This window comes from Petromyzon marinus, unplaced genomic scaffold (genome assembly GCF_048934315.1).
Source record: "Petromyzon marinus isolate PM22_M1 ecotype Great Lakes invasive population unplaced genomic scaffold, UKy_Petmar_22M1.pri1.0 PM_G_Scaffold_64, whole genome shotgun sequence".
NCBI classification, from domain to species: Eukaryota; Metazoa; Chordata; class Hyperoartia; order Petromyzontiformes; family Petromyzontidae; genus Petromyzon; species Petromyzon marinus.
Window position 1 is genome coordinate 796,370 of NW_027423018.1, and position 24,328 is coordinate 820,697.

At 47.6% G+C, this 24,328-nt stretch overlaps 1 protein-coding gene across 3 annotated transcripts; it reads left to right on the top strand.

The window, feature by feature from the left end:
- Nucleotides 1-1,335: 1,335 nt before the first annotated feature.
- LOC142919852 (uncharacterized) lies at nucleotides 1,336-13,717 on the top strand. 3 transcript variants are annotated; one of them, XM_076062511.1, is made up of 8 exons: nucleotides 1,336-1,533; nucleotides 4,569-4,710; nucleotides 4,854-4,943; nucleotides 5,690-5,782; nucleotides 5,965-6,070; nucleotides 7,464-7,630; nucleotides 8,516-8,767; nucleotides 12,932-13,717. In XM_076062511.1, the coding sequence occupies exons 2-8, from the start codon at nucleotides 4,620-4,622 to the stop codon at nucleotides 13,117-13,119; spliced, it is 987 nt and encodes a 328-aa protein (XP_075918626.1). In that variant the 5' UTR covers nucleotides 1,336-1,533; nucleotides 4,569-4,619; the 3' UTR covers nucleotides 13,120-13,717. The 3 variants fall into 3 exon arrangements, with proteins under 3 accessions (XP_075918626.1, XP_075918627.1, XP_075918628.1); XM_076062512.1 differs by having other exon boundaries at nucleotides 4,854-4,931; XM_076062513.1 differs by lacking the exon at nucleotides 4,854-4,943.
- The last annotated feature ends 10,611 nt before the right edge of the window (nucleotides 13,718-24,328 follow it).

The following is a 24,328-nucleotide window of genomic DNA, read 5'->3' on the forward strand; positions in this document are numbered from 1 at the left end:
TTAAATTAGAGAATGAATAAATTATGTTAATGTTGCCGTCCGTTATGTCGTGAGTGCTGAACCCGTCGCAATAAACTCGCGACGGCTTTAACGAACACATTATGTTAATGAGCCGCCAGTCACTGGGCGTAGCTTTGCCCAAATAAGGATTGGCACTGGAACGATATTGGCAGTGACCCAAGCGGAGGTGACCTCTGTTCAAGAGCGCGGGGGAGGGGTGAATACCTTGGTGACATGACGTCACTAGCGAGGTACACCTCCCCTTGGCGTTTCACGCCAATGAGGTAAAGCTGAGTGGTGACGTCACAGCGGGATTGGAGTTTAAGTTGATTTAGATTCATTTTCATTGCTCCCTCCCTTGGGTGCGTGGGCTCAGCTACAACAACAACGTGGACATTATTGTGTATACACTGTGTGTGTGTACACTGTGCATGTATACTGTGTGTGTGTGTACACAGTGTATGTGTGTACACTGTGTGTGTGTACACTGTGTGTGTGTACACTGTGTGTACATTGTGTGTGTACACTGTGTGTGTACACTGTGTGTATACACTATGTGTGTGTACACTGTGCATGTATACTGTGTGTGTGTTCACTGTGTGTGTGTACACTGTGTGTATACACTGTGTGTGTGTACACTGTGTGTATACTGTGTGTTTACACACTGTGTGTGTACACTGTGTGTGTATATACACTGTGTGTATACACTGTATGTGTGTGTGTGTACACTGTGTATGTGTGTACACTGTCTGTGTGTACACTGTGTGTACATTGTGTGTGTGTGTACACTGTGTGTATACAATATGTGTATACACACTGTGTGTACACTGTGTGTGTGTACACTGTGTGGGTACACTGTGTGTATGTGTACACTGTGTGTGTGTACACTGTGCGTGTAGACTGTGTGTGTGTGTTCACTATGTGTGTATGTACACTGTGTGTATACACTGTGTGTGTGTACACTGTGTGTGTACACCGTGTGTGTACACAATGTGTGTACACTGTGTGTAACAGTGATCATAGGGACTGTGACCGAATTTTTAACAATAAACTACATAAATTATAACACCAAAATCTAGAGCCATATTTTAGGCCACTGTCCATAGACAGTGTTGAGTCTATGGACAGTGTTGAGTCCATGGGCAGTGTTGAGTCTATGGTGCAGTTCTGAGTCTATGGTGCAGTCTTGAGTCTATGGGCAGTGTTGAGTCTATGGTGCAGTGTTGAGTCTATGGGCAGTGTTGAGTCTATGGGCAGTGCTGAGTCTATGGGCAGTGTTTATCAGTTCTACAGAATCTGAGCCTCGCTCGCACTGCGTGTTCGCCTATCCGCACTACGATTTATAAAAGCGCCCTGCTAAGGCCTCACGTGATAACAGCCCCACCGAGTCGCCTGCCTGTGATTCGAGGCACGGAACGTCGAATCTCCTCCTCCACCACGACCACACGAGGACATTGTTTTGTTTATAACCTCACCACGAAGGAGGATATAGCTTAAGACCCCCTCCCCAGACACCTACGCAGCGTTGCGCTGGTGAGTGCCGCGTTGAGGCCTATTCCGGGAGTGTCACCGGTCTCGGCTAGATTGCCCAGCCGGCCGAGGCGGCACTTTGGCCGGCTACAGATGCCGCTGTCATGCGATGGTCTCCATAGAGACCTGGAAGATGGTCTCTAGGTTATGTTGTGGGTTAGCAAGCTTCCAAAGGATGCGTGAAGGCTGCCGCTAGGCCTTTGTAACGAATCTTTGCTGCGTGTTTTAAACTTGAATTATTTGCAATGCACGCGTGTCAATGTGCTCTAGAGGAGTTGTAGAACCCTAGCTGCCACTGCTATTCAGTGGCCTAAATTATGGCTCTAGATTTTGGTGTTATAATTTATTTATGTAGTTTATTGTTAAAAATTCGGTCACACTCCCTATGATCACTGTTACATTGCATTTATGGCTTTTATTTTGGTGATTTCGAAAAAAATTGTTTTGGCCATGTTTTTGTTTATTGTAGTACGGAGTTAGACTGATGGCTTTAATCTTAGTTGTCTTGTGGTTGTTGTTGTTATTTGACTTGCATCCCACTGGGATTTTTGCACACAGCGTTGGTGTACGGTGCTATTTCAGGAATATTTTGATATTTTTTTCCTGTATTTTCTGTTTGCACAGTCACGTAATCACTTTAAGATGTTTTCTTGTTCATGTTTTTTGTTTGTTGCGGTTGCACCCGATTCAAGAGCCGAATGGCTCACAGGGCTATACCAAATAAATGAACTATGAACTATGCGTCGCTCAAAGACTTCACTCGAGCGCGTCGTGTTCAAGCTCGCTTTGTCTACCTTAGGAGCTTACAAAGTGCCGCCCAATAATTTACTGTGCGTCTGCCTCTTAGACCGAGTGAATCGCTTGAACAAGTGCACATTCAGAAGCGTAAACTCTGCGAGTATCTCGTTTTAAATTTAGATTTAAAGCTTTCGTGACTGCAGTAATTCATATTCTTAGCTCTTTCGGTAAAGTCACGTTGAAGGGAAACAATAAAATATATAAAACAATAAAAATTCTCACGACAATTCGACCTGATGACGACCGTTTGTGTTATGGTCGAAACGTCGTGAGAATTTTTATTGTTTTATATATATTATTATTTTATTGTTTCCCTTCAACGTGACTTTACCGAAAGAGCTAAGAATATCTCGTTTTATTCATAGTCCGTGTTTCCAAGGATAAAACAAATTGCACATTCTCATTACCAATACATCGACCTGGCTGGCGGTCAAAGTTGCCAGGAGCCCCTTTCCCTGTCGGCTTGACATTTTTTTCAACTCAATTGTTTTTTTACACAGCTCTTGGACAGACGTGCGGCAGTGTTGGTTTCTATCCTGGAAGGTGCTCTCACTTCAGGGGCTGTTTCATTGATGGGAAAAAAAAACCTGAGCTGGGGGTGTAATCAATGTTGTTTTATTGATCTAGTTTAAAACAATCAGCACGAACATCGGTGCCAAACTAACACGATGTGAGGCGCTAGATTTGAAGCTTTCGTGATGTGCAAGGATTCATACTCTGGCTTATTTTCGGTAAAGTCGCGGAGGTAAAAAAAATAAAGTTAAACCCAAGTTAAACTTTAGCAGCCTTATAGTTTACAGCAGTATGCTCTGCAAGGCAACCAGTTTGTCAGCTTAACTACTGCCTCCTGCCTCTGGTTCACGTGTGTAATGCTCTTCAACCTGCACACGGCCATCTCTCCGTCCCCAACCCCCTGCAGCATAACAGAAGGCGGCTTAACTTAGCCCCCCCCCACGGCCCTTCTTGTCTCTCCCCCCCCTTAACCTGTATACAATCTCGGGTGTCTTAGAGTTCCTCTTTGGTTCTATTCGGTAAAGTCACGTAGGTAAAAAATAAAACAAAAATCACGACGTTTCGGCCACAACACAAGCGACCTTCATCAGGTGAAAGGATCAGGCTGTCTCGAGGACAGCGCTGGAGTGAAACACAGCCATGCTCAGACCGCGACCTTTAAGCTGTCCACGGTCTGAGCGTGGCTGTGTTTCACTCCAGTGCTGCCCTCGAGACAGCCTGATCCCTTCACCTGATGAAGGCCGCTTGTGTTGTGGCCGAAACGTCGTGATTTTTGTTGTTTTATTTTTTACCTACGTGACTTTACCGAATAGAACCAAAGAGTATGGATCCTTGCAGTCACGAAAGCTTTAAATCTAGAATTGGCTTAGAGTTCTCTTCACTTGATGTAGCAATTTTTACCGTGATGGTTTCCACCTCAAGACGGAAGCTTGTGCTACTGCCTCCGAAACGTCGTGATTTTAATTGAGTTGTTTTTAAAATTTATTTATTTTATTGATTTTTTTACCTACGTGACTTTAGCGAACAAAAAACAAAGAGTCCGATGTGAGGAGGCGTTTCCCCCAACGTTCGTTTTCTGCGGTGGCAAAAAATGCAGCCTCTGCGAAACGATGAGAACCTAAACATTTTGCTCAACGCAGGAGGAACGTGTCCATCAACGAGGGAGCCTTAGGCATGCATCCAATTGTCCCTTGTGAAGGAGGAGGTCTTTAACCCGGCATGGTTGTCACCTGGTGCACAGGAGGTCGTGGGGTTTGATACCGACCCTGACACTCCCTGCTGTATCTTTGGAGTTGACGTTTCTCGCGCCCCGCGGCCGCGTGGATTTCTCTCCCCGAGTCCTCCGGTTTTTTCCCCTCCACATTCCGAAACGCCACGCGTTTAGAGTATTTTGCCCTGAATGTCCACTTGATATCAGCCCACTATTTGTGGGCCAGGTCTCTTCTTAAAAAGAGCTATGTAGCACGGTGGTGTGCTTCACGTGGCAACATTAAACATTGGTTACTTTTATTAGTATAGATTTTTTTAAAGTGATTTGTTTACTCTTCCTGTAACTCTGCACTCACGCCGTGTTTTTGTTTAGTGTTTGTTGTCATGTTTTGACCCAGTGCCACAGCTGGACATCTGTGACAAAAAGAGCTTCGTAGCGCTTTGGATTCCTCCTCTTGCAGTCTAAATAAATATCATTTCCACTGCTCCTCCTACTCCCTCCCCTTCACCCCTCCTAGCCAAGTGAAGGAAGCCTCCAGGCCGACCATCTGCCACCCCCCCCCCCCCCAATGGAGGCTTTCCACACCACCACCCGTTTAGTGGCCTTGCTGATCGTTGTGCTGGGCGACCGTCACAACCCCTTCGCCCTGCCGCTTGACCGTGAGTAGCAAACAGCGCCGCTACCCCACTTGAGACGATGCCCCCTCTCAAAGCTACTCCCACTAAAGGCCATCGATTAAACTCGACACTTTTGACTTCACCAGGCAATGCCCACTGAGCTTCGTGGCTCTTATTTTTTTCAGAAGCGCCCCGGCTCTTGCAAATGATGGCTTCAACGAAGCACTTCGACGTTCAAGCGGGGCCGAGTACTCGAAACACTTGTGGGTATCTGTGTGAGTAGTGTGTGGGTCTCTGTGTGAGTAGTGTGTGGGTTTCTGTGGGTCTCACACAGAGACACAAATACTACTCACACAGAGACCCACACACTACTCACACAGAGAGACCCACACACTACTCACACAGAGAGAACCACACACTACTCACACACAGAGACCCACACACTACTCACACAGAGACCCACACACTACTCACACAGAGACCCACACACTACTCACACAGAGACCCACAGTCTACTCACACAGAGACCCACAGACTACTCACACAGAGACCCACGCACTACTAACAGAGAGACCCACAGACTACTCACACAGAGACCCACACACTACTCACACAGAGACCCACAGACTACTCACACAGAGACCCACACACTACTCACAGAGATACCCATAGACTACTCACACAGAGACCCACAGACTACTCACACAGAGACCCACACACTACTCACACAGAGACCCACACACTACTCACACAGAGACCCACAGACTACTCACACAGAGACCCACACACTACTCACACAGAGATCCACACACTACTCACACAGAGACCCACACACTACTCACACAGAGACCCACATACTACTCACACAGAGACCCACACACTACTCACACAGAGACCCACACACTACTCACACAGAGACCCACATACTACTCACACAGAGACCCACACACTACTCACACAGAGACCCACACACTACTCACACAGAGACCCTACTAACACTCTGCTGTATTTTCGCCCGCAGCTGCGGTTATCATCTCTGGCCACATACGGTACCAAAGAAGCTCACATCAGGTGTATGCAGCAAAGCAGCAACCTCCGGAAACACGACGGAAAGGTGCACGGTTGCGACATCACATACACACACACGTACAGGGCCCAGTTGAGTACGCAGTTTGTTAAGGTGCAACACTGCAAGTACTTGCTCGGCCCGGAGCGACCCCCCCCCCCCCCACCCTCGGGAGCGACCTCTGCCCGCTCGCTGTCTCTGCCCCCCCCCCCCACCACCGCCTCACACAGCCAACCCCCCGTCGATGCTGTCGGAGCAAGACAGGATGTACAGGGCGAGAGAGGGAGAGGCGGTGTACATGGAGTGCTCGGTGTGGCCGCCCGCCACCATCCTGTGGTGAGACCGAACGCCGCGCCTGAGCGTCCGTCCCTCTCCGCCTCTCCTCTCGCTCTCCGCTCGCTGGAGACTCTTTTTGTTTATTTCACCGCCTGATGCCCACCGAGCCGTGCAGCTGTTTTTCAGAAGCTACCCGGCCATGTCGCAAACGACGGCCCTGACGACGCGCCTCGAAGCTCCCTGTCGCGAGGGCTGTACGTGCCCTGAACTTCTTTCGCACCCTACGTGGCCAACCGTGCTAATCTGTGCCTCCGTGGATCTGGGTGTCTGTGGGTCTCTCTGTATGTGTACGTGCCCTGAACTTCTTTCGCACCCTATGTGGCCAACCGTGCTAATCAGAGGCACGAGAGCCGAGTCTGTTTTGGAATGCCGCCAGCGGGTTTGCATGGCTGGCCACGTACGGAGCGAAAGAAGTTCAACATAGAACACTCCCATAGACTTCAATGCTAAAGGCTCCCATAGACTTCACTGTTAAAGGCTCCCATAGACTTCAATGTTAAAGGCTCCCATAGACTTCAATGTTAAAGGCACCCATAGACTTCAATGTTAAAGGCTCCCATAGACTTCAATGTTAAAGGCTCCCACAGACTTCAATGTTAAAGGCTCCCATAGACTTCAATGTTAAAGGCTCCCATAGACTTCAATGTTAAAGGCTCCCATAGGCATCAATGTTAAAGGCTCCCATAGACTTCAATGTTAAAGGCTCCCATAGGCATCAATGTTAAAGGCTCCCATATGCTTCAATGTTAAAGGCTCCCATAGACTTCAATGTTAAAGGCTTCCATAGACTTCAATGTTAAAGGCTCCCATAGACTTCACTGTTAAAGGCTCCCATAGACTTCAATGTCAAAGGCTCCCATAGACTTCAATGTCAAAGGCTCCCATAGACTTCAATGTTAAAGGCTCCCATAGGCTTCAATGTTAAAGGCTCCCATAGACTTCAATGTTAAAGGCTCCCATAGACTTCAATGTTAAAGGCTCCCATAGGCTTCAATGTTAAAGGCCCCCATAGACTTCAATGTTAAAGGCTCCCATAGACTTCAATGTCAAAGGCTCCCATAGACTTCAATGTCAAAGGCTCGCATAGGCTTCAATGTTAAAGGCTCCCATAGGCTAACATTTATAATTTCGCGCGCGCGGGGGCGGGGTAGGGCGACTGTCGATGGCCGCCACGCAGACGTGGCTCAGAGCGAGAGAGCGAGAGAGGGGCACTCAACGCGGCGGAGGGCCGCGTGAACCTCGCCGCCCCAACGTCCCCCGGGACGTTCGCCTCCGCGTCTCGCGAAGCAGCCGACCCCGGATCTCAAATCCCCCGACGGCATCGCCGTCAAACCTCAACGGTTCACGCCCCCCACGCCCCCCACGCCCCCCACGCCTTCCCGCGCACCGCCAGGTTCAGGAACTACCAGAGCTTGAATGTTGAGGGCGAGCGCTTCCAGATCTTCGAGAATGGCACCCTTCACATCGTGGACTTGCGGCGCGAGGACTCGAACACTTACACCTGCTTCGCCATCAACAACCTGAACACCGGCCAGCTGCGGGCGCACCTCTCCGTGGAAGGTGAGCAAAGTCGCCGCCGGCAACAAACCCGCCGGCCGGAATTCCTCTCCGATCCGGCGCCGAGCCGTTAACCGCTGCCGCACCGCAACCGCCGCCATCGAAGACGAAGATCCCCCACCGTGTAGCCCAGGGGTAGGCAAATGTTTTGACTCGCGAGCCACAGTGCGTTCTAAAATTTGACAGAGGGGCCGGGCCAGGAACAGATGGATGGAGTGTTTGTGTGAACTAAATATAAATGGCGTGTTAAAAATCATTACGTGAAAGGATTTGGCCTTTAACAGGTAGCAAAGCATTTATTTGCAAGGCAATTTAACAAATTGCACGAATCTGAACAATACAAAAATATGTCGTAACGTGACTGATCAAACATCGTGAAAACAGCGCCGTCTAATGGGGAAATGGGGGCATTACAGGAGAAAGGTAAAATTTAATTTAATAATAATAATATTTGGACAAGTTCGGCGGGCCAGATTAAAAAGCCCAACGGGCCCTAGAAGGCCCGGGGGCCGTACATTGCCCACGTCTGGTGTAGCCTCAACAGGCCGCAGGGGCAAGCGCTGTTAGCAAGTAGCACCTGTGAAGGCCGGCACGGCGCACGAGGGGGTGGGTGGCCAGCGCCACGCCCGACCGCCTTTGTCTCCCCGGTGCTGGCGATGTTCGCCACACACCGCGCCGGGTGCTCGTTTGAGGCCGAGTCGACCTAGGGGAGACCCAAGACGGGTTCAGATAATCATCACCGCGTGTTGGTGGCCGTGAGCGGGAATCGAACTTGGGTTCGGCCGGGTTCGTAGCGCGGCGTAGCACGGCGTAGACCGCTACACCCGCCGCCGCCACCACCACCACCATTAACTACCACCACCATCACCCCCACAACCACCCCCACAGTGGCGTCGGACGGTGAGGAGGAGGACGAGGAGGAGGAGGAGGGGGACGAGGAGGAGGACGAGGAGGAGGACGAGGAGGAGGACGAGGACAAGGAGGACGAGGAGGAGGACGAGGAGGACGAGGAGGAGGGCCAGGACGATGGCAAGGAGGCCTCTACGTCCTCGCCATCGGCCCCCAACGCCGGTAGCGGCCGTGACGGCGGTGCTGACGATGGCGAGGATGACGACGACGAGCTGTTAGCTACCTCGCCAGGTACGCGGGAGGGCGGCGGCTTGGATCGTCTGTCCACCCTGACGATGCAAATGGCCGTGGTCAGCCCAATGAGGTCGGCGGCGCGGAAAGTCCTGGGTTTTAAAAAAACTGGGTTTCTGGCCACCCCGTGAATCTCCATTGGCTGCTCGGGTTCCCAAGTGCTTGCTCCATTCATGCTTGGATTCAATGTTAAAGGCTCCCATAGACTTCAATGTTAAAGGCTCCCATAGACTTCACTGTTAAAGGCTCCCATAGACTTCACTGTTAAAGGCTCCCATAGACTTCACTGTTAAAGGCTCCCATAGACTTCACTGTTAAAGGCTCCCATAGACTTCACTGTTAAAGGCTCCCACAGACTTTAATGTTAAAGGCTCCCACAGACTTCAATGTTAAAGGCTCCCACAGACTTCAATGTTAAAGGCTCCCACAGACTTCAATGTTAAAGGCTCCCACAGACTTCAATGTTAAAGGCTCCCACAGACTTCAATGTTAAAGGCTCCCATAGACTTCAATGTTAAAGGATCCCATAGACTTCAATGTTAAAGGCTCCCATAGACTTCAATGTTAAAGGCTCCCATAGACTTCAATGTTAAAGGCTCCCATAGACTTCAATGTTAAAGGCTCCCATAGACTTCACTGTTAAAGGCTCCCATAGACTTCACTGTTAAAGGCTCCCATAGACTTCACTGTTAAAGGCTCCCATAGACTTCACTGTTAAAGGCTCCCATAGACTTCACTGTTAAAGGCTCCCATAGACTTCACTGTTAAAGGCTCCCATAGACTTCAATGTTAAAGGCTCCCATAGACTTCAATGTTAAAGGCTCCCATATACTTCAATATTAAAGGCTCCCATAGGCTTCAATGTTAAAGGCTCCCATATACTTCAATGTTAAAGGCTCCCATAGACTTCGCTGTTAAAGGCTCCCATAGACTTCACTGTTAAAGGCTCCCATAGACTTCACTGTTAAAGGCTCCCATAGGCTTCACTGTTAAAGGCTCCCATAGACTTCACTGTTAAAGGCTCCCATAGACTTCACTGTTAAAGGCTCCCATAGACTGCACTGTTAAAGGCTCCCATAGACTTCACTGTTAAAGGCTCCCATAGACTTCACTGTTAAAGGCTCCCACAGACTTCAATGTTAAAGGCTCCCACAGACATCAATTTTAAAGGCTCCCACAGACTTCAATGTTAAAGGCTCCCATAGACTTCAATGTTAAAGGCTCCCATAGACTTCAATGTTAAAGGCTCCGATAGACTTCAATGTTAAAGGCTCCCATAGTCTTCAATGTTACAGGCTCCCATAGACTTCAATGTTAAAGGCTCCCACAGACTTCAATGTTAAAGGCTCCCACAGACTTCAATGTTAAAGGATCCCACAGACTTCAATGTTAAAGGCTCCCACAGACTTCAATGTTAAAGGCTCCCACAGACTTCAATGTTAAAGGCTCCCACAGACTTCAATGTTAAAGGCTCCCATAGACTTCAATGTTAAAGGCTCCCATAGACTTCAATGTTAAAGGCTCCCATAGACTTCAATGTTAAAGGCTCCCATAGACTTCAATGTTAAAGGCTCCCATAGACTTCACTGTTAAAGGCTCCCACAGACTTCAATGTTAAAGGCTCCCACAGACATCAATTTTAAAGGCTCCCACAGACTTCAATGTTAAAGGCTCCCATAGACTTCAATGTTAAAGGCTCCCATAGACTTCAATGTTAAAGGCTCCGATAGACTTCAATGTTAAAGGCTCCGATAGACTTCAATGTTAAAGGCTCCGATAGACTTCAATGTTAAAGGCTCCCACAGACTTCAATGTTAAAGGCTCCCACAGACTTCAATGTTAAAGGCTCCCACAGACTTCAATGTTAAAGGCTCCCACAGACTTCAATGTTAAAGGCTCCCACAGACTTCAATGTTAAAGGCTCCCATAGACTTCAATGTTAAAGGCTCCCATAGACTTCAATGTTAAAGGCTCCCATAGACTTCACTGTTAAAGGCTCCCATAGACTTCAATGTTAAAGGCTCCCATAGACTTCACTGTTAAAGGCTCCCACAGACTTCAATGTTAAAGGCTCCCACAGTCATCAATTTTAAAGGCTCCCACAGACTTCAATGTTAAAGGCTCCCATAGACTTCAATGTTAAAGGCTCCCATAGACTTCAATGTTAAAGGCTCCGATAGACTTCAATGTTAAAGGCTCCGATAGACTTCAATGTTAAAGGCTCCCATAGTCTTCAATGTTACAGGCTCCCATAGACTTCAATGTTAAAGGCTCCCACAGACTTCAATGTTAAAGGCTCCCACAGACTTCAATGTTAAAGGCTCCCACAGACTTCAATGTTAAAGGCTCCCACAGACTTCAATGTTAAAGGCTCCCACAGACTTCAATGTTAAAGGCTCCCACAGACTTCAATGTTAAAGGCTCCCATAGACTTCAATGTTAAAGGCTCCCATAGACTTCAATGTTAAAGGCTCCCATAGACTTCAATGTTAAAGGCTCCCATAGACTTCAATGTTAAAGGCTCCCATAGACTTCAATGTTAAAGGCTCCCATAGACTTCACTGTTAAAGGCTCCCATAGACTTCACTGTTAAAGGCTCCCATAGACTTCACTGTTAAAGGCTCCCATAGACTTCACTGTTAAAGGCTCCCATAGACTTCACTGTTAAAGGCTCCCACAGACTTCAATGTTAAAGGCTCCCACAGACTTCAGTGTTAAAGGCTCCCACAGACTTCAATGTTAAAGGCTCCCACAGACTTCAATGTTAAAGGCTCCCACAGACTTCAATGTTAAAGGCTCCCACAGACTTCAATGTTAAAGGCTCCCACAGACTTCAATGTTAAAGGCTCCCACAGACTTCAATGTTAAAGGCTCCCACAGACTTCAATGTTAAAGGCTCCCATAGACTTCACTGTTAAAGGCTCCCATAGACTTCACTGTTAAAGGCTCCCATAGACTTCACTGTTAAAGGCTCCCATAGACTTCACTGTTAAAGGCTCCCATAGACTTCAATGTTAAAGGCTCCCATAGACTTCAATGTTAAAGGCTCCCATAGACTTCAATGTTAAAGGCTGCCATAGACTTCACTGTTAAAGGCTCCCATAGACTTCACTGTTAAAGGCTCCCATAGACTTCAATGTTAAAGGCTCCCATAGACTTCAATGTTAAAGGCTCCCATAGACTTCACTGTTAAAGGCTCCCATAGACTTCACTGTTAAAGGCTCCCATAGACTTCACTGTTAAAGGCTCCCATAGACTTCACTGTTAAAGGCTCCCATAGACTTCACTGTTAAAGGCTCCCATAGACTTCACTGTTAAAGGCTCCCATAGACTTCACTGTTAAAGGCTCCCATAGACTTCACTGTTAAAGGGTCCCATAGACTTCAATGTTAAAGGCTCCCATAGACTCACGGAGGTGCACACATCGAGGGCAGTCAACAAAGTTCCGGTCAAACGGAGATAAAAGAACGCTTTGAAAATAAAAAAGATTCTCAGCATCGCAACTCTAGGCAGGGGTTTGCTGTTTTGGCAAAGAGCGTTGTTGACACTCGGGTGTTGGTGGTGGTCCACCGCTCACCGCAGAGGAGTTACAATCGGGCACCCAACGTCGATGATGTGACAGTCGGCGTTTTAATTTACCAAATAGCTTTAAACGTAGTGTTATGGATCGTCTCTCTGAATGATTGGGTGAGTGGCAGAGTGAACAAGTGAGGAAGAGGTTTCAGTCTCAACTATCAACAACCTCCAACAAATCTTCCATCTCCTAGGAGGTGGTGGTGTTGGTGGTGGTGGAGATGGTGGCGGTGGTGTTGGTGGTGTTGGTGGTGGTGGTGTTAGTGGTGTTGGTGGTGGTGTTGGTGATGGTGATGTTGGTGGTGTTGGTGGTGGTGGTGTTGGTGTTAGTGGTGTTGGTGGTGTTAGTGGTGTTGGTGGTGTTGGTGGTGGTGGTGTTGGTGGTGTTGGTGGTGGTGTTGGTGTTGGTGGTGTTGGTGGTGGTGTTGGTGGTGGTGTTGGTGGTGGTGTTGGTGGTGATGTTGGTGGTGTTGGTGGTGGTGGAGATGGAGGAGGAGGCGGAGGGTTGTAAGAGGCCCCCCGGTACTCGTACATTGCTCTCATCATAGCGATGGCGACTGACGTCTCGTTTCTCCGCTTGCCCCTTTGCAGCGGCAACGACATCATCAGCGACGTCATCAGCGGCGACGACGTCATCAGCGACGACGTCAGCGGCGGCGACGACGTCAGCGGGGCGGGCGTCTGCCACCAGCAAGGCGTCTTGCTGCCCCGGTGCCGCTTGGGCCACGGCGCTTCTGCTCACGCTGGTGCCGTCGTTGGCGCGCGGCGGCGACGTCTAGAAGGAAGCTTTTCTTTCTCGCTCTCGCAAAAATCTTTACGATTTGCGATGCCCCGTTGCGTTCCGACATCGTTTCTCGTTTCCACGCATTTACGTTGTCCGAGTTTTATTGGGGGAGAAAAGTGACGCGCCGTGTGCCCGCGACGTCTCGCGGAGAGCCGTCTTGCGTGACGATTTTAAACGCGAGTTGCGACTGAGTCATGCCCTGAAGTTGTTCCATGCTGCTGCTGCTGCCGTGCTGAAGACGTAATGATAAAGGCGCCAAGTTAGCTGTTGCTGCTGTTGTTGACACAAATGTTGCCGTTGTTGATGGTCCAGCTGAGGCAGGGAGAAGCTGCCTTAGTCTTGCGGGGCGAACGCTGTTGTGGATCTGGTGGGGGGGGGGGGGGCGCTGTGGTGCTCTGTGAGTGATGTACAGCAACGGGAGACTAGAGTCTTGTGCGTCCGTCTCGTCTCACACGCTTAGGTGAGGACATCACTGATTAAGAATATTATTTTGTTACCAGGTTCAGAAGGGCCCACAACTGGGGCCTATCGTTGGCTTCCGATTTCACCGATTTTCCTCGAGTCGAAATAAAAACATCTGATTGTGAATATAACAGCACGAGCTTTAACTACCCGGCTTCACCCGGGACTTGGATTCACCACGTCCGGCCACCTTTGTCTCCCGATGTTCACACCACAACATTTACACGTTTGAGGCTGAGTCGACCTAGGGGAGGCCCAGGACCGGTTGAAATAATCGTCACCGGTGGTGGCCGTGAGCGGGAATCGAACTCGGGTCGCCGGGTTCGTAGCGCAGCGTAGCGCTAACCACTACACTACCGCTCCCCCCCCCACACACAGACACACACAGACACACACACAGCCACACACAGACACACAGACACACACACAGACACACACAGACACACACACAGACACACACACAGACACACACACAGACACACACAGACACACACACAGACACACACAGACAACGCTAACCGCTACACTACAATGCGTTACGCTTCCACGTGCGCGGGTCACGTGACAGATTTGATGTCACAGCTCACTTGCCGTGCAAAAAATAAATGCATTATTGAGCTCCCCCCCCCCCCCTAAAATAGAAGCTAAAAGTGTATTTTTATAATGTTTGCACAGTGTACAGTCTGGAAAGTACCCACATGGCAAATTTAAAGTTTGTTGCATGTCGGGAAGTACGCTAAACATTTTGAACAGACACACATAATCACAACTTTGCCTTTTATATATCTGGAGATAAGGGAAACTACCGTTCGCAAACTATCACGGTTTGAAAGAGACGCTTAACGACGCCTCGGTGGTGTTTAAAGAAGTTGTTACCACGTAAAATCTCCACATTCTATGGGGAGCAAAATAAACACATCATGCTCCAGTTTAAATGCCCCGACCACCCGTGAGATCACCACGGAGCTTAGGCCAAGTTCGCTGACAGGTCACGGGACAGACCCAGATGCCATGGGTTGACTGACTTGAGACAATTGGCAGATGCATCACAGTACACATCCACACCCACCCTCCCACTCACCCACCAACCGATTCACCCACCCTTTCACTCACTTACCCACTCACCTACCCAGCCACTCATCTACTCATTCAGTCATTCGCCCACTCACCTACCCACCCACCCACTCATCTACCCATCCAGTCATTCGCCCACTCACTCACCTACCCACCCACTCACCTACCCACCCACTCACCTACCCACCTACTCACCTACCAACCCACCCACTCATCTACCCATCCAGTCATTCGCCCACTCACTCACCTACCCACCCATTCATCTACCCACCCACTCACCTACCTACCCACTCACTCACCTACCCACTCACTCACCTACCACGGAGAACTCGCTGAGAACTGCAGTGAGGAGATGCCTAGGACACACGCGGACCAGCAGACAGGTGGGGAGCGGGGCAGCGCGGGTTAAGCGTCTCTACCCATGGTGCACCGCGGGTTAGCGTCTCTACCCATGATGCACCGTGGATTAACGGCCCTACCTATGATGCACCGCGAATTAACGGCCCTACCCATGATGCACCGCAGATTAACGGCCTGACCCGTGATGCACCGCGGATGGGCGGTGCGAGGGCTTTGAAAGGAGGATAAAAAGGGACGCTTTGGGGAAGCACGGGGAGAGAAAATAGAGGGCAGACAGGTCGATTAAGTATCAGGCAGTAGCGAGATAGGTTAGACCTGTCCTGCTGGTCCGTACTGACACGCACAGTCTAGTTCGTTTATTCGTGGGGAATAAACCGTCCGTAGGGTATAAACCGTATTGTGTTGTTTCTGTGAGTACGGAGGGGCGGTGTGTGGTGTGGCGAGTCTGCCCGCGGTGATTCTTTTGTTTGCGCGTGAGTGAGTAATTTTACCCATGTGTTTACGCTCGCACGGGTGAGTCCACTCGGGGCTTGACGCGCATGCCGGGGCAGCAGCAACGTGCTATCGCCCTGGGAATTAAAGTACGGGTCCTTCGATCATTAAATGCACTCGTGCGTGGTGTGGTGAGCCTCTGCATTGTGTGGTACTGGTTGCACTTCGCCCGCGCCAGTACGGGGACGTGCAGGAGCAGCGGCGCTCACGGCACGCGCCGCGCGTGTAGCGTGTAGAGATCAATTGGTGAGCGGGAATTGCGCAGCGTGGCCTAATTAGTTGCTTCCGACCGGCTGCGAAGGTAAATGAAACAAGATTACACAATTCAAGCACGCGATGCTGCTGGCGGTGGTTACTGCGTGAGTAGAGCTGCGCCGTGAGGTACACGGGTACCCACGGGCATAATCATACAACGGGTGTTGCAGTTGTGGTAGTGGTATGAATTTAACGGGGGAGTCGGGGGCCAACGGCCCCGACAATTCGGTGATGGCGGGGGACGGTAGCCCCCACAAATGCATTTTTCTGTTTCCACCACCATAACCACAACCTTAGTAATGTGTGAACAACAGATCAATGTTGGTGAACTGATATACATGGGTTATCTCCACTGTAATGAAGGTGAGTGGTGCTGTTCAACAAAGCTGTAAGTATATTTGTACAACCACTATACTGCAGTCTTTTTTCGGGAAGACTGGTTCCCATTAAGTGAAAAATGGATCTCCCCTTCTCACGCATCAAATTAGAGCAGAAATGTAAATATACACACAGCAGATTGAGCAGTTGCTAACGTTCATCATCCATATTTCATTAGAATATTTACCCAGGAAAGCACCACCGAGACTGAAGACTACGTGCATAGATCAAAATGAATGCTCTTACAGACACCACAGTGCTGCCCTGCAAGTCGGGCGTGCAGAGTTTTACGATCTCTGCGTGATCCATAACTCAAAGAGTTGCTGTGTAAGAGGAGTGTGGGCACCGTACTCCGCTGATGAAAAAAGAGCTCCATCCTCTGCTTTCACAGATACCATTAAAACATTAACCTTGTTTATATAAAGTGTTTTAGAAATGCTTGACAAGTTTCTTCACTTCCTGGGAAAACTGTTAGAAAGTTCACAGACCTTCAATAATGCACACCATACATTTCATCAATGTGGTATACTTTCATAAAACATATATTTGAGCTTATTTCCATTCACATTAATGAATGGCATCTCGGCTTAAATAAAATGAACGTTATGCACACTTGAAGGTCAGAAGCTGTATTCCTGTATAATCATCTGTTTGAATGCAAAATGCAACCTATATGTTAACCTTATCCAGAAACACAAATCAAAGTGTCACCATTGTCAAATATACATTTGACGGCTCTCATCTGAGCTTGAGGGTGGAAATTATACATTTATTGGCAGGCACCGGCCTCTGCATAGGATGACTCTTCTATTTAGGATGTATAGCAAGGTTTGCTACGTACTGTGCGAAAGAAGTTCAACATACACACATGAGGATTACAATAATAAGAATACCGCGAATGAATTTGTCCAGAATAGCCTCCTTGAGTCTCGAGATATTCGTGTCGAGAATACTGCCATTGGGATGCTGTGATGACGGTGATAGGCGCCTGCAAACGTGGGAGGAGGAGCACCCGGAGAAGATTCCTGACCTTCACGCTTCAGGGTCGCCCCTTCTTCATATTTCACCGTCACTCGTGGCCACGTAGCGAAGCGTTTTTCTGGATTTTGTTGTTATTCTGTCTCTTACTGTTCAAATAAACCTACCATTAAAATTATAGACTGATCATTTCTTTGTCATGGGGCAAACGTACAAAATCAGCAGGGGATCAAATACTTTTTTCCTTCACTGTAGACTCAACACTACCATAGACACAACACTACCACCCATAGACTCAACACTACCATAGACTCAACACTACCATAGACTCAACACTACCCATAGACTCAACACTACCATAGACACAACACTACCACCCATATACTCAACACTACCATAGACACAACACTACCATAGACTCAACACTACCACCCATAGACTCAACACTACCACCCACAGACTCAACACTACCATAGACTCAACACTACCATAGACTCAACATTGCCCATAGAATCAACACTGCCCATAGATTCAGCACTACCCATGGACTCAACACTGCCATAGACTCAACACAGCCCATAGAATTATGGACCACAACGCCTCTGTCACCAGACTTATGGACCTCAACGCCTCTGTGTCACCAGACTTATGGACCACAACGCCTCTGTGTCACCAGACTTATGGACCACAACGCCTCTGTGTCACCAGACTTATGGACCACAACGCCTCTGTGTCACCAGACTTATGGACCACAACGCCTCTGTGTCACCAGACTTATGGACCACAACGTCTCTGTGTCACCAGACTTATGGACCACAACGCCTCTGTCACCAGACTTATGGACCACAACGCCTCTGTGTCACCAGACTTATGTTTGTTGCGGTTGCACCCGACTTATGAGCCGCATGGCTCACAGGGCTATACCTAATAAATGAAACTTGTGTGTCACCAGACTTATGGACCACAATGCCTCTGTGTCACCAGACTTATTGACCACAATTCCTCTGTGTCACCAGACTTATGGACCACAACGCCTATACGTGTACAAATACATTTTTTTTTTACCAATTCCACTTTACAATAAAATTGTAGACACGGCACAATATATATTTCTGAATCTTTATTGTTACCAACATTTTTTAAAATATTCTCCGTTAAGGCAAAATTCTGAAATATTGGATTTTTTACAAAGCCTTGTGAATTCACCTTGTATCTGAACAAGTTCAATTTGTGCAAATATATTTTTTCAAACGTATAAATAAAAAAGACTGCTTACAAATATCAGCTCTATGTTTTCAAGTAAATACATTTTGGGTAGTGAATAAATTGTAGTCTAAATAAGCTACACATGACGAATTGTAGGCAATTATAGTTATAATCAAAGACATTTTTAAACAATCACGTGGTCCCTGTAGTCGCCGTTAAGAGACAAAATCTGCTTGAAACAGTTTATCAACATATATGAATACATTGATTCGAATAAGCAGAGTTAATTTCCTATTTATGGCATGCCAGCTATGTGTCAGTTTTCGATATCAACATCACCTTATAAAAGAATAACATTTAAAATACGCACAGACAAGTATTCATTCGTAATTATTGACAGGCATATTAACAAAATTGAATTACTGCAGTGAAATATACTGCATCAGGTTACATCGTATTAACAAGAAGCTATTTTAAAAATACGCAACTCCTGCTTAACAGTGTATGTACAACAAACTATTGCAGTGTCATTCAAAACGAGGCCATTGCATGCTGGCGTCTGGGTCAAAATGTAGCAAATTCTAAACATTAGCTACAAATAATAGATCACGGAGTTTAGATCGTAACACAAGCAATCGTCATCAGGTGGGACAACCACAGCAGCAAGAAGACAAAACTGCTGAAGTAGGCGCCTACTTCAGCGTCTTCTTCTTGCTGTGGTTGTCCCACCTGATGACGATTGCTTGTGTTGTGATCTAAACGCCGTTATCTGTTATGTTTCTACCCACGTGATGACTTTACCGAAATAACGAGAGAGTATGGATTCCTGCAGTCACGAAAGCTTCGAATCAAGATTGCCGACAAACTACACAACCTAGATGACGCATCAATCATTGCCCCCTACTGACAGGCTCTTGTCCACATGCAGGCCGGTGCAGGGCCACCACCCGGTGCCACACAGGGGCAGCTGCTATTTGGGGAAGCTCTTCGAGCGTCTCAGACGAGATACGAAACTCCGAGATGCCGAGGCGATTAAGCGAGCACCGCGTAAAAGCAATTATCATGAGAACATCGTGAATGCTTGGGAGCTTATTGGCTCTCGCTCCTGGTCAGAGATTGACCCAACCCACAGGTCCACAAAGACTGGCCGTTCTTACTCTGCAGGTTGAACCTAGGAGCTGAGTGTTCAACTTCACGTTCTTGTCATTAAAGGCCTGTGACAAAGGTGCACCTATTGTAGCAACATCGTCTCTGGCTTACACATCTACCGGGTCTCCACTTGACTTTGTATTGTCTAGGAAGTCCACCCACACCTCCACTGCCACAAACTGCTGGGAGTTGCCTCGCTCTGCCTCACAGTCAGAATTCTCCTCCTGCTTCACGTTGCCTCCATCGATATGAAGGTCCCATTTTGGAGTTGAATCTTCATCTTCACATTTTACCTTCACTTCTTCCCTCTTCACCATCACTTCTTCACATTTCACCTTCACTTCTTCGCTCATCACTTCTTCCCTCTTCACCATCACTTCTTCATATTTCACCTCGATAACTTTAAAAGTGTCCAAGCTGGGATTTTCTTCTGGTTCGTGTTTCATGAGGGATGGGCTCATGGTGGCACTTTGACTTTCACAAGCTGATTTCAGACTACACTCCTTGTGGATCTTCTGATGCTTCTGTGTTCTCTGGTGTACTTGAAGATTTGATGAATGTGCAAATGACTTCCCGCACACACTGCACTTGAAGGGTTTCTCTCCCATGTGTGTACTCTGGTGTACTTGAAGATTTGATGAATGTGCAAATGCCTTCCCGCACACACTGCACTTGAAGGGTTTCTCTCCTGCGTGCATTCTCTGGTGTGTTTTAATATGATATGAATCTGGAAATGCCTTCCCACACACACTGCACTTGAAGGGTTTCTCTCCCGTGTGTGTTCTGTGGTGTTTTTTAAGAGCAGATGAATCTGAAAATGTCTTCCCACACACACTGCACCTGTAGGGTTTCTCTCCCGTGTGTGTTCTCTGGTGTTTTTTAAGAGCAGATGACTGTGAAAATGCCTTCACACACACACTGCACTTGAAGGGTTTCTCTCCCGTGTGTGTTCTCTAGTGCCTTTGAAGATTAAATGAATCTGGAAATGCCTTCCCACACACACTGCACCTGAAGGGTTTCTCTCCCGTGTGTGTTCTCTGGTGTGTTTTAAGAGCAGATGACCGTGAAAATGCCATCCCACACACACTGCACCTGAAGGGTTTCTCTCCCGTGTGTGTTCTCTGGTGTTTTTTAAGAATAGATGAATCTGAAAATGTCTTCCCACACACACTGCACTTGAAGGGTTTCTCTCCCGTGTGTGTTCTCTGGTGTGTTTTAAGAGCAGATGACCGTGAAAATGCCTTCCCACACACACTGCACCTGAAGGGTTTCTCTCCCGTGTGTGTTCTCTGGTGTTTTTTAAGAGCAGATGACTGTGAAAATGCCTTCACACACACACTGCACTTGAAGGGTTTCTCTCCCGTGTGTGTTCTCTGGTGCCTTTGAAGATTAAATGAATCTGGAAATGCCTTCCCACACACACTGCACCTGAAGGGTTTCTCTCCCGTGTGTGTTCTCTGGTGTGTTTTAAAAGCAGATGACCGTGAAAATGCCATCCCACACACACTGCACCTGAAGGGTTTCTCTCCTGTGTGTGTTCTCTGGTGTTTTTAAGAGTAGATGAATCTGAAAATGTCTTCCCACACACACTGCACTTGAAGGGTTTCTCTCCCGTGTGTGTTCTCTGGTGTGTTTTAAGAGCAGATGACCGTGAAAATGCCTTCCCACACACACTGCACCTGAAGGGTTTCTCTCCCGTGTGTGTTCTCTGGTGTTTTTTAAGAGCAGATGACTGTGAAAATGCCTTGACACACACACTGCACTTGAAGGGTTTCTCTCCCGTGTGTGTTCTCTGGTGCCTTTGAAGATTAAATGAATCTGGAAATGCCTTCCCACACACACTGCACCTGAAGGGTTTCTCTCCCGTGTGTGTTCTCTGGTGTGTTTTAAGAGCAAATGAATATGAAAATGTCTTCCCACACACACTGCACTTGAAAGGTTTCTCTCCCGTGTGTGTTCTCTGGTGTTTTTTAAGAGCAGATGAATCTGAAAATGTCTTCCCACACACACTGCACCTGAAGGGTTTCTCTCCCGTGTGTGTTCTCTGGTGTGTTTTAAGAGCAAATGAATATGAAAATGTCTTCCCACACACACTGCACTTGAAAGGTTTCTCTCCCGTGTGTGTTCTCTGGTGTGTTTTAACAGCAGATGACCGTGAAAATGCCATCCCACACACACTGCACTTGAAAGGTTTCTCTCCCGTGTGTATTCTCTGGTGTTTTTTAAGAGCAGATGAATCTGAAAATGTCTTCCCACACACACTGCACTTGAAGGGTTTCTCTCCTGTGTGTGTTCTCTGGTGGGTCTCAAGAACTGATGGCCATGCAAATGCCTTGTCACACACAGTGCACTTGAAGGGTTTCTCTCCTTTGCGAGTTCTCTGGTGCTGTGTCAAATTTCCCGTCCGATCCGTGCTGTATGCACGCCGGTCGCAATGTTGACTTGTCGTACCGAGCTGCTGTGCTGACTGCCTTTGCTCCATCAGACCAGCGTCAGCTGCAGACAAAAAATAAGAATATCCACACCATCTACACGTCAGTATCGAGCCATGGAGGAATGAATATATACAGTCACACGTGACTTACACGTCTATATTCATTCATGTATTCATGACTAGCTGTACTACCCGGCTTCGCCCGGGACTTGGATCCACCACGTCCGGCCGCCTTTGTCTCCCCAGTGGCGATGTTCACACCACAGCAGTTACTCGTTTGAGGCTGAGTCGACCTAGGGGAGGCCCAGAAGCGGTTCAAGTAATCGTCACCGGTGGTGGCCGTGAGCGGGAATCGAACTCGGGTCGCCGGGTTCGTAGCGCAGCGTAGCGCTAACCGCTACACTACAATGAGTTACTCTTCCACACACACACACAGATACACACACAGACACTCAGACACACACAGACACACACACACAGACACACATACACACACACAGATACAGACACACACAGACACACACACACACAGACACACACACACAGAGACACACAGACACACACACACAGACACACACACACAGACACACACACACAGACACACACAGACACAAACACACAGACAACGCTAACCGCTACACTACAATGCGTTCCTCTTCCACATGCGAGGGTCACGTGACAGATTTGACGTCACAGCTCACTTGCCGTCCAAAAAATCTATACATTATTGAGCTCCCCTCCCCCCCTAAAAAACACAAAAGTGTATTTGTATAATGTTTGCACGGTGTACAGTCTGGAAAGTACCCACATGGCAAATTTCCAGTTTGTTGCATGTCGCGAAGTACGCTAAACATTTTGAACAGACAACACACAAAATCACAACTTTGCCTTTTATATATATTTGGAGATGCAGTGAAAAACTTTCCCAAATTCATCACGCGGTTTCAGTATTTTGATTTTCAGTTTGATTTATTTTGGTTATAGTCCCGTGAGCCATTCGGCTCTTGAATCGGGTGCAACCACAACAAGCAAAAAAACAAAAACACGACCAAGAAAAACATCTTACAGTGACTATGTGTGACTGTGCAAACAGCACTGTCATGGCACGCAATGAGAGGGCAAATGTCATAAATATTCCTGTAAACCCTCGCATCTTCAACATTAATGTTGCCATAGAAACGTTGTGGGGTTTTTTGCTTCATTTAAAAAAATAAAAAAATATTATCTGTTATTTTCATTTTATTTTCTATCTATGTGACTTCACCGAAAGAACCAAGAATATTAATTCCTGCAGTCACCAAAGTTTTAAGTCAAAACATTCACACACGTTGACAAAGCCTCACCTTGTGTTGTTGTGGGCAGGTCGCTTCTGATAACAAGAGCGGTATAGCAGCTCAAGCGGGCTTGGCCTGGTAACAAAAGAAAATAAAAACTGCGTGAATATTTACAATAAAACAAAGTTACAAAGTGGCGAGCCGGGTGAAGACAAATTAAACTTAAGCGAGATAATTAAAGTAAACGCAATCAGGCGAGGGCAGGAGGCAAGGCCCCGCGTGGCTAGGCCCCGCGTTGTAAAGTTCCAACCTGGACATCGATTCCCATGCTCGCTGCTACTCAACTGACATCCCTACGAGAGAGAGAGGCTCTAAACAACAACCACCACCACCACAACCACCACAACGATGAGAATTTCTCACCTCGGATTTCAGTGCAAGCGCGCACACGGCAGCTTCCTGTTACCTCGCGACAGCAGGAAGTAGCATGATGTCACTTCCCTCCCAAGAGCGGCTAACTGAAAAAATTATAATCTTAGTTTTTTCGGTAAAGTCACGTTGAAGGGAAACAACAAAATAATAAAATATATAAAACAATAAAACATTCTCACGATGTTTCGACCATAACTTAAACGGTCGTCTTCAGGTGTGTTGGTTTGCATAAATTTATTTTTAAACGGCGCATTTATTTATTTATAAAAAAACGTTAGCGCCACGCGCAACGATTTGGCAGTTTATTTAGGACTAGTCCATCTATATTCTGAAAAGAGGAGGGGGGAGACGAAATTTTTTTTATAATGTATGCTGTCTGAAAGCCACTGTAAGCGTGAACAATCAATTAAGACCTGAAATGGTTTATCAAATCTTTCCAATGATTGCTAAGATAGAATCCATCGTCTCGGTTGAAATTGTCTCTGTGCTTGTATATGTGGATAGCCTCATGAACGAATCTCTCATGGAAGCCAGATGGCTTACAAAGAACCTCTGTCTTGGAAAAGTCAGTGGCATGTGAGCCTACTGAATTAGAACAATGATCTGCCACGGCCGAGGTGTTGGTCCAACCGTGTTTAAGGTCTGCTTTGTGTTCACGAATGCGGTCCGAGACATGGCGTTTGGTTTCTCCAATGTAACTACTACCACAG

Bases quoted from the DNA above. Each gene is read 5' to 3' on its own strand.
- LOC142919852 (XM_076062511.1), top strand. From the start codon at position 4,620: ATGGAGGCTTTCCACACCACCACCCGTTTAGTGGCCTTGCTGATCGTT. The intron at 4,711-4,853 runs GTGAGTAGCAAA...TATTTTTTTCAG, and splicing joins CTTCGCCCTGCCGCTTGACC to AAGCGCCCCGGCTCTTGCAA. The intron at 7,631-8,515 runs GTGAGCAAAGTC...CCACCCCCACAG, and splicing joins GGCGCACCTCTCCGTGGAAG to TGGCGTCGGACGGTGAGGAG.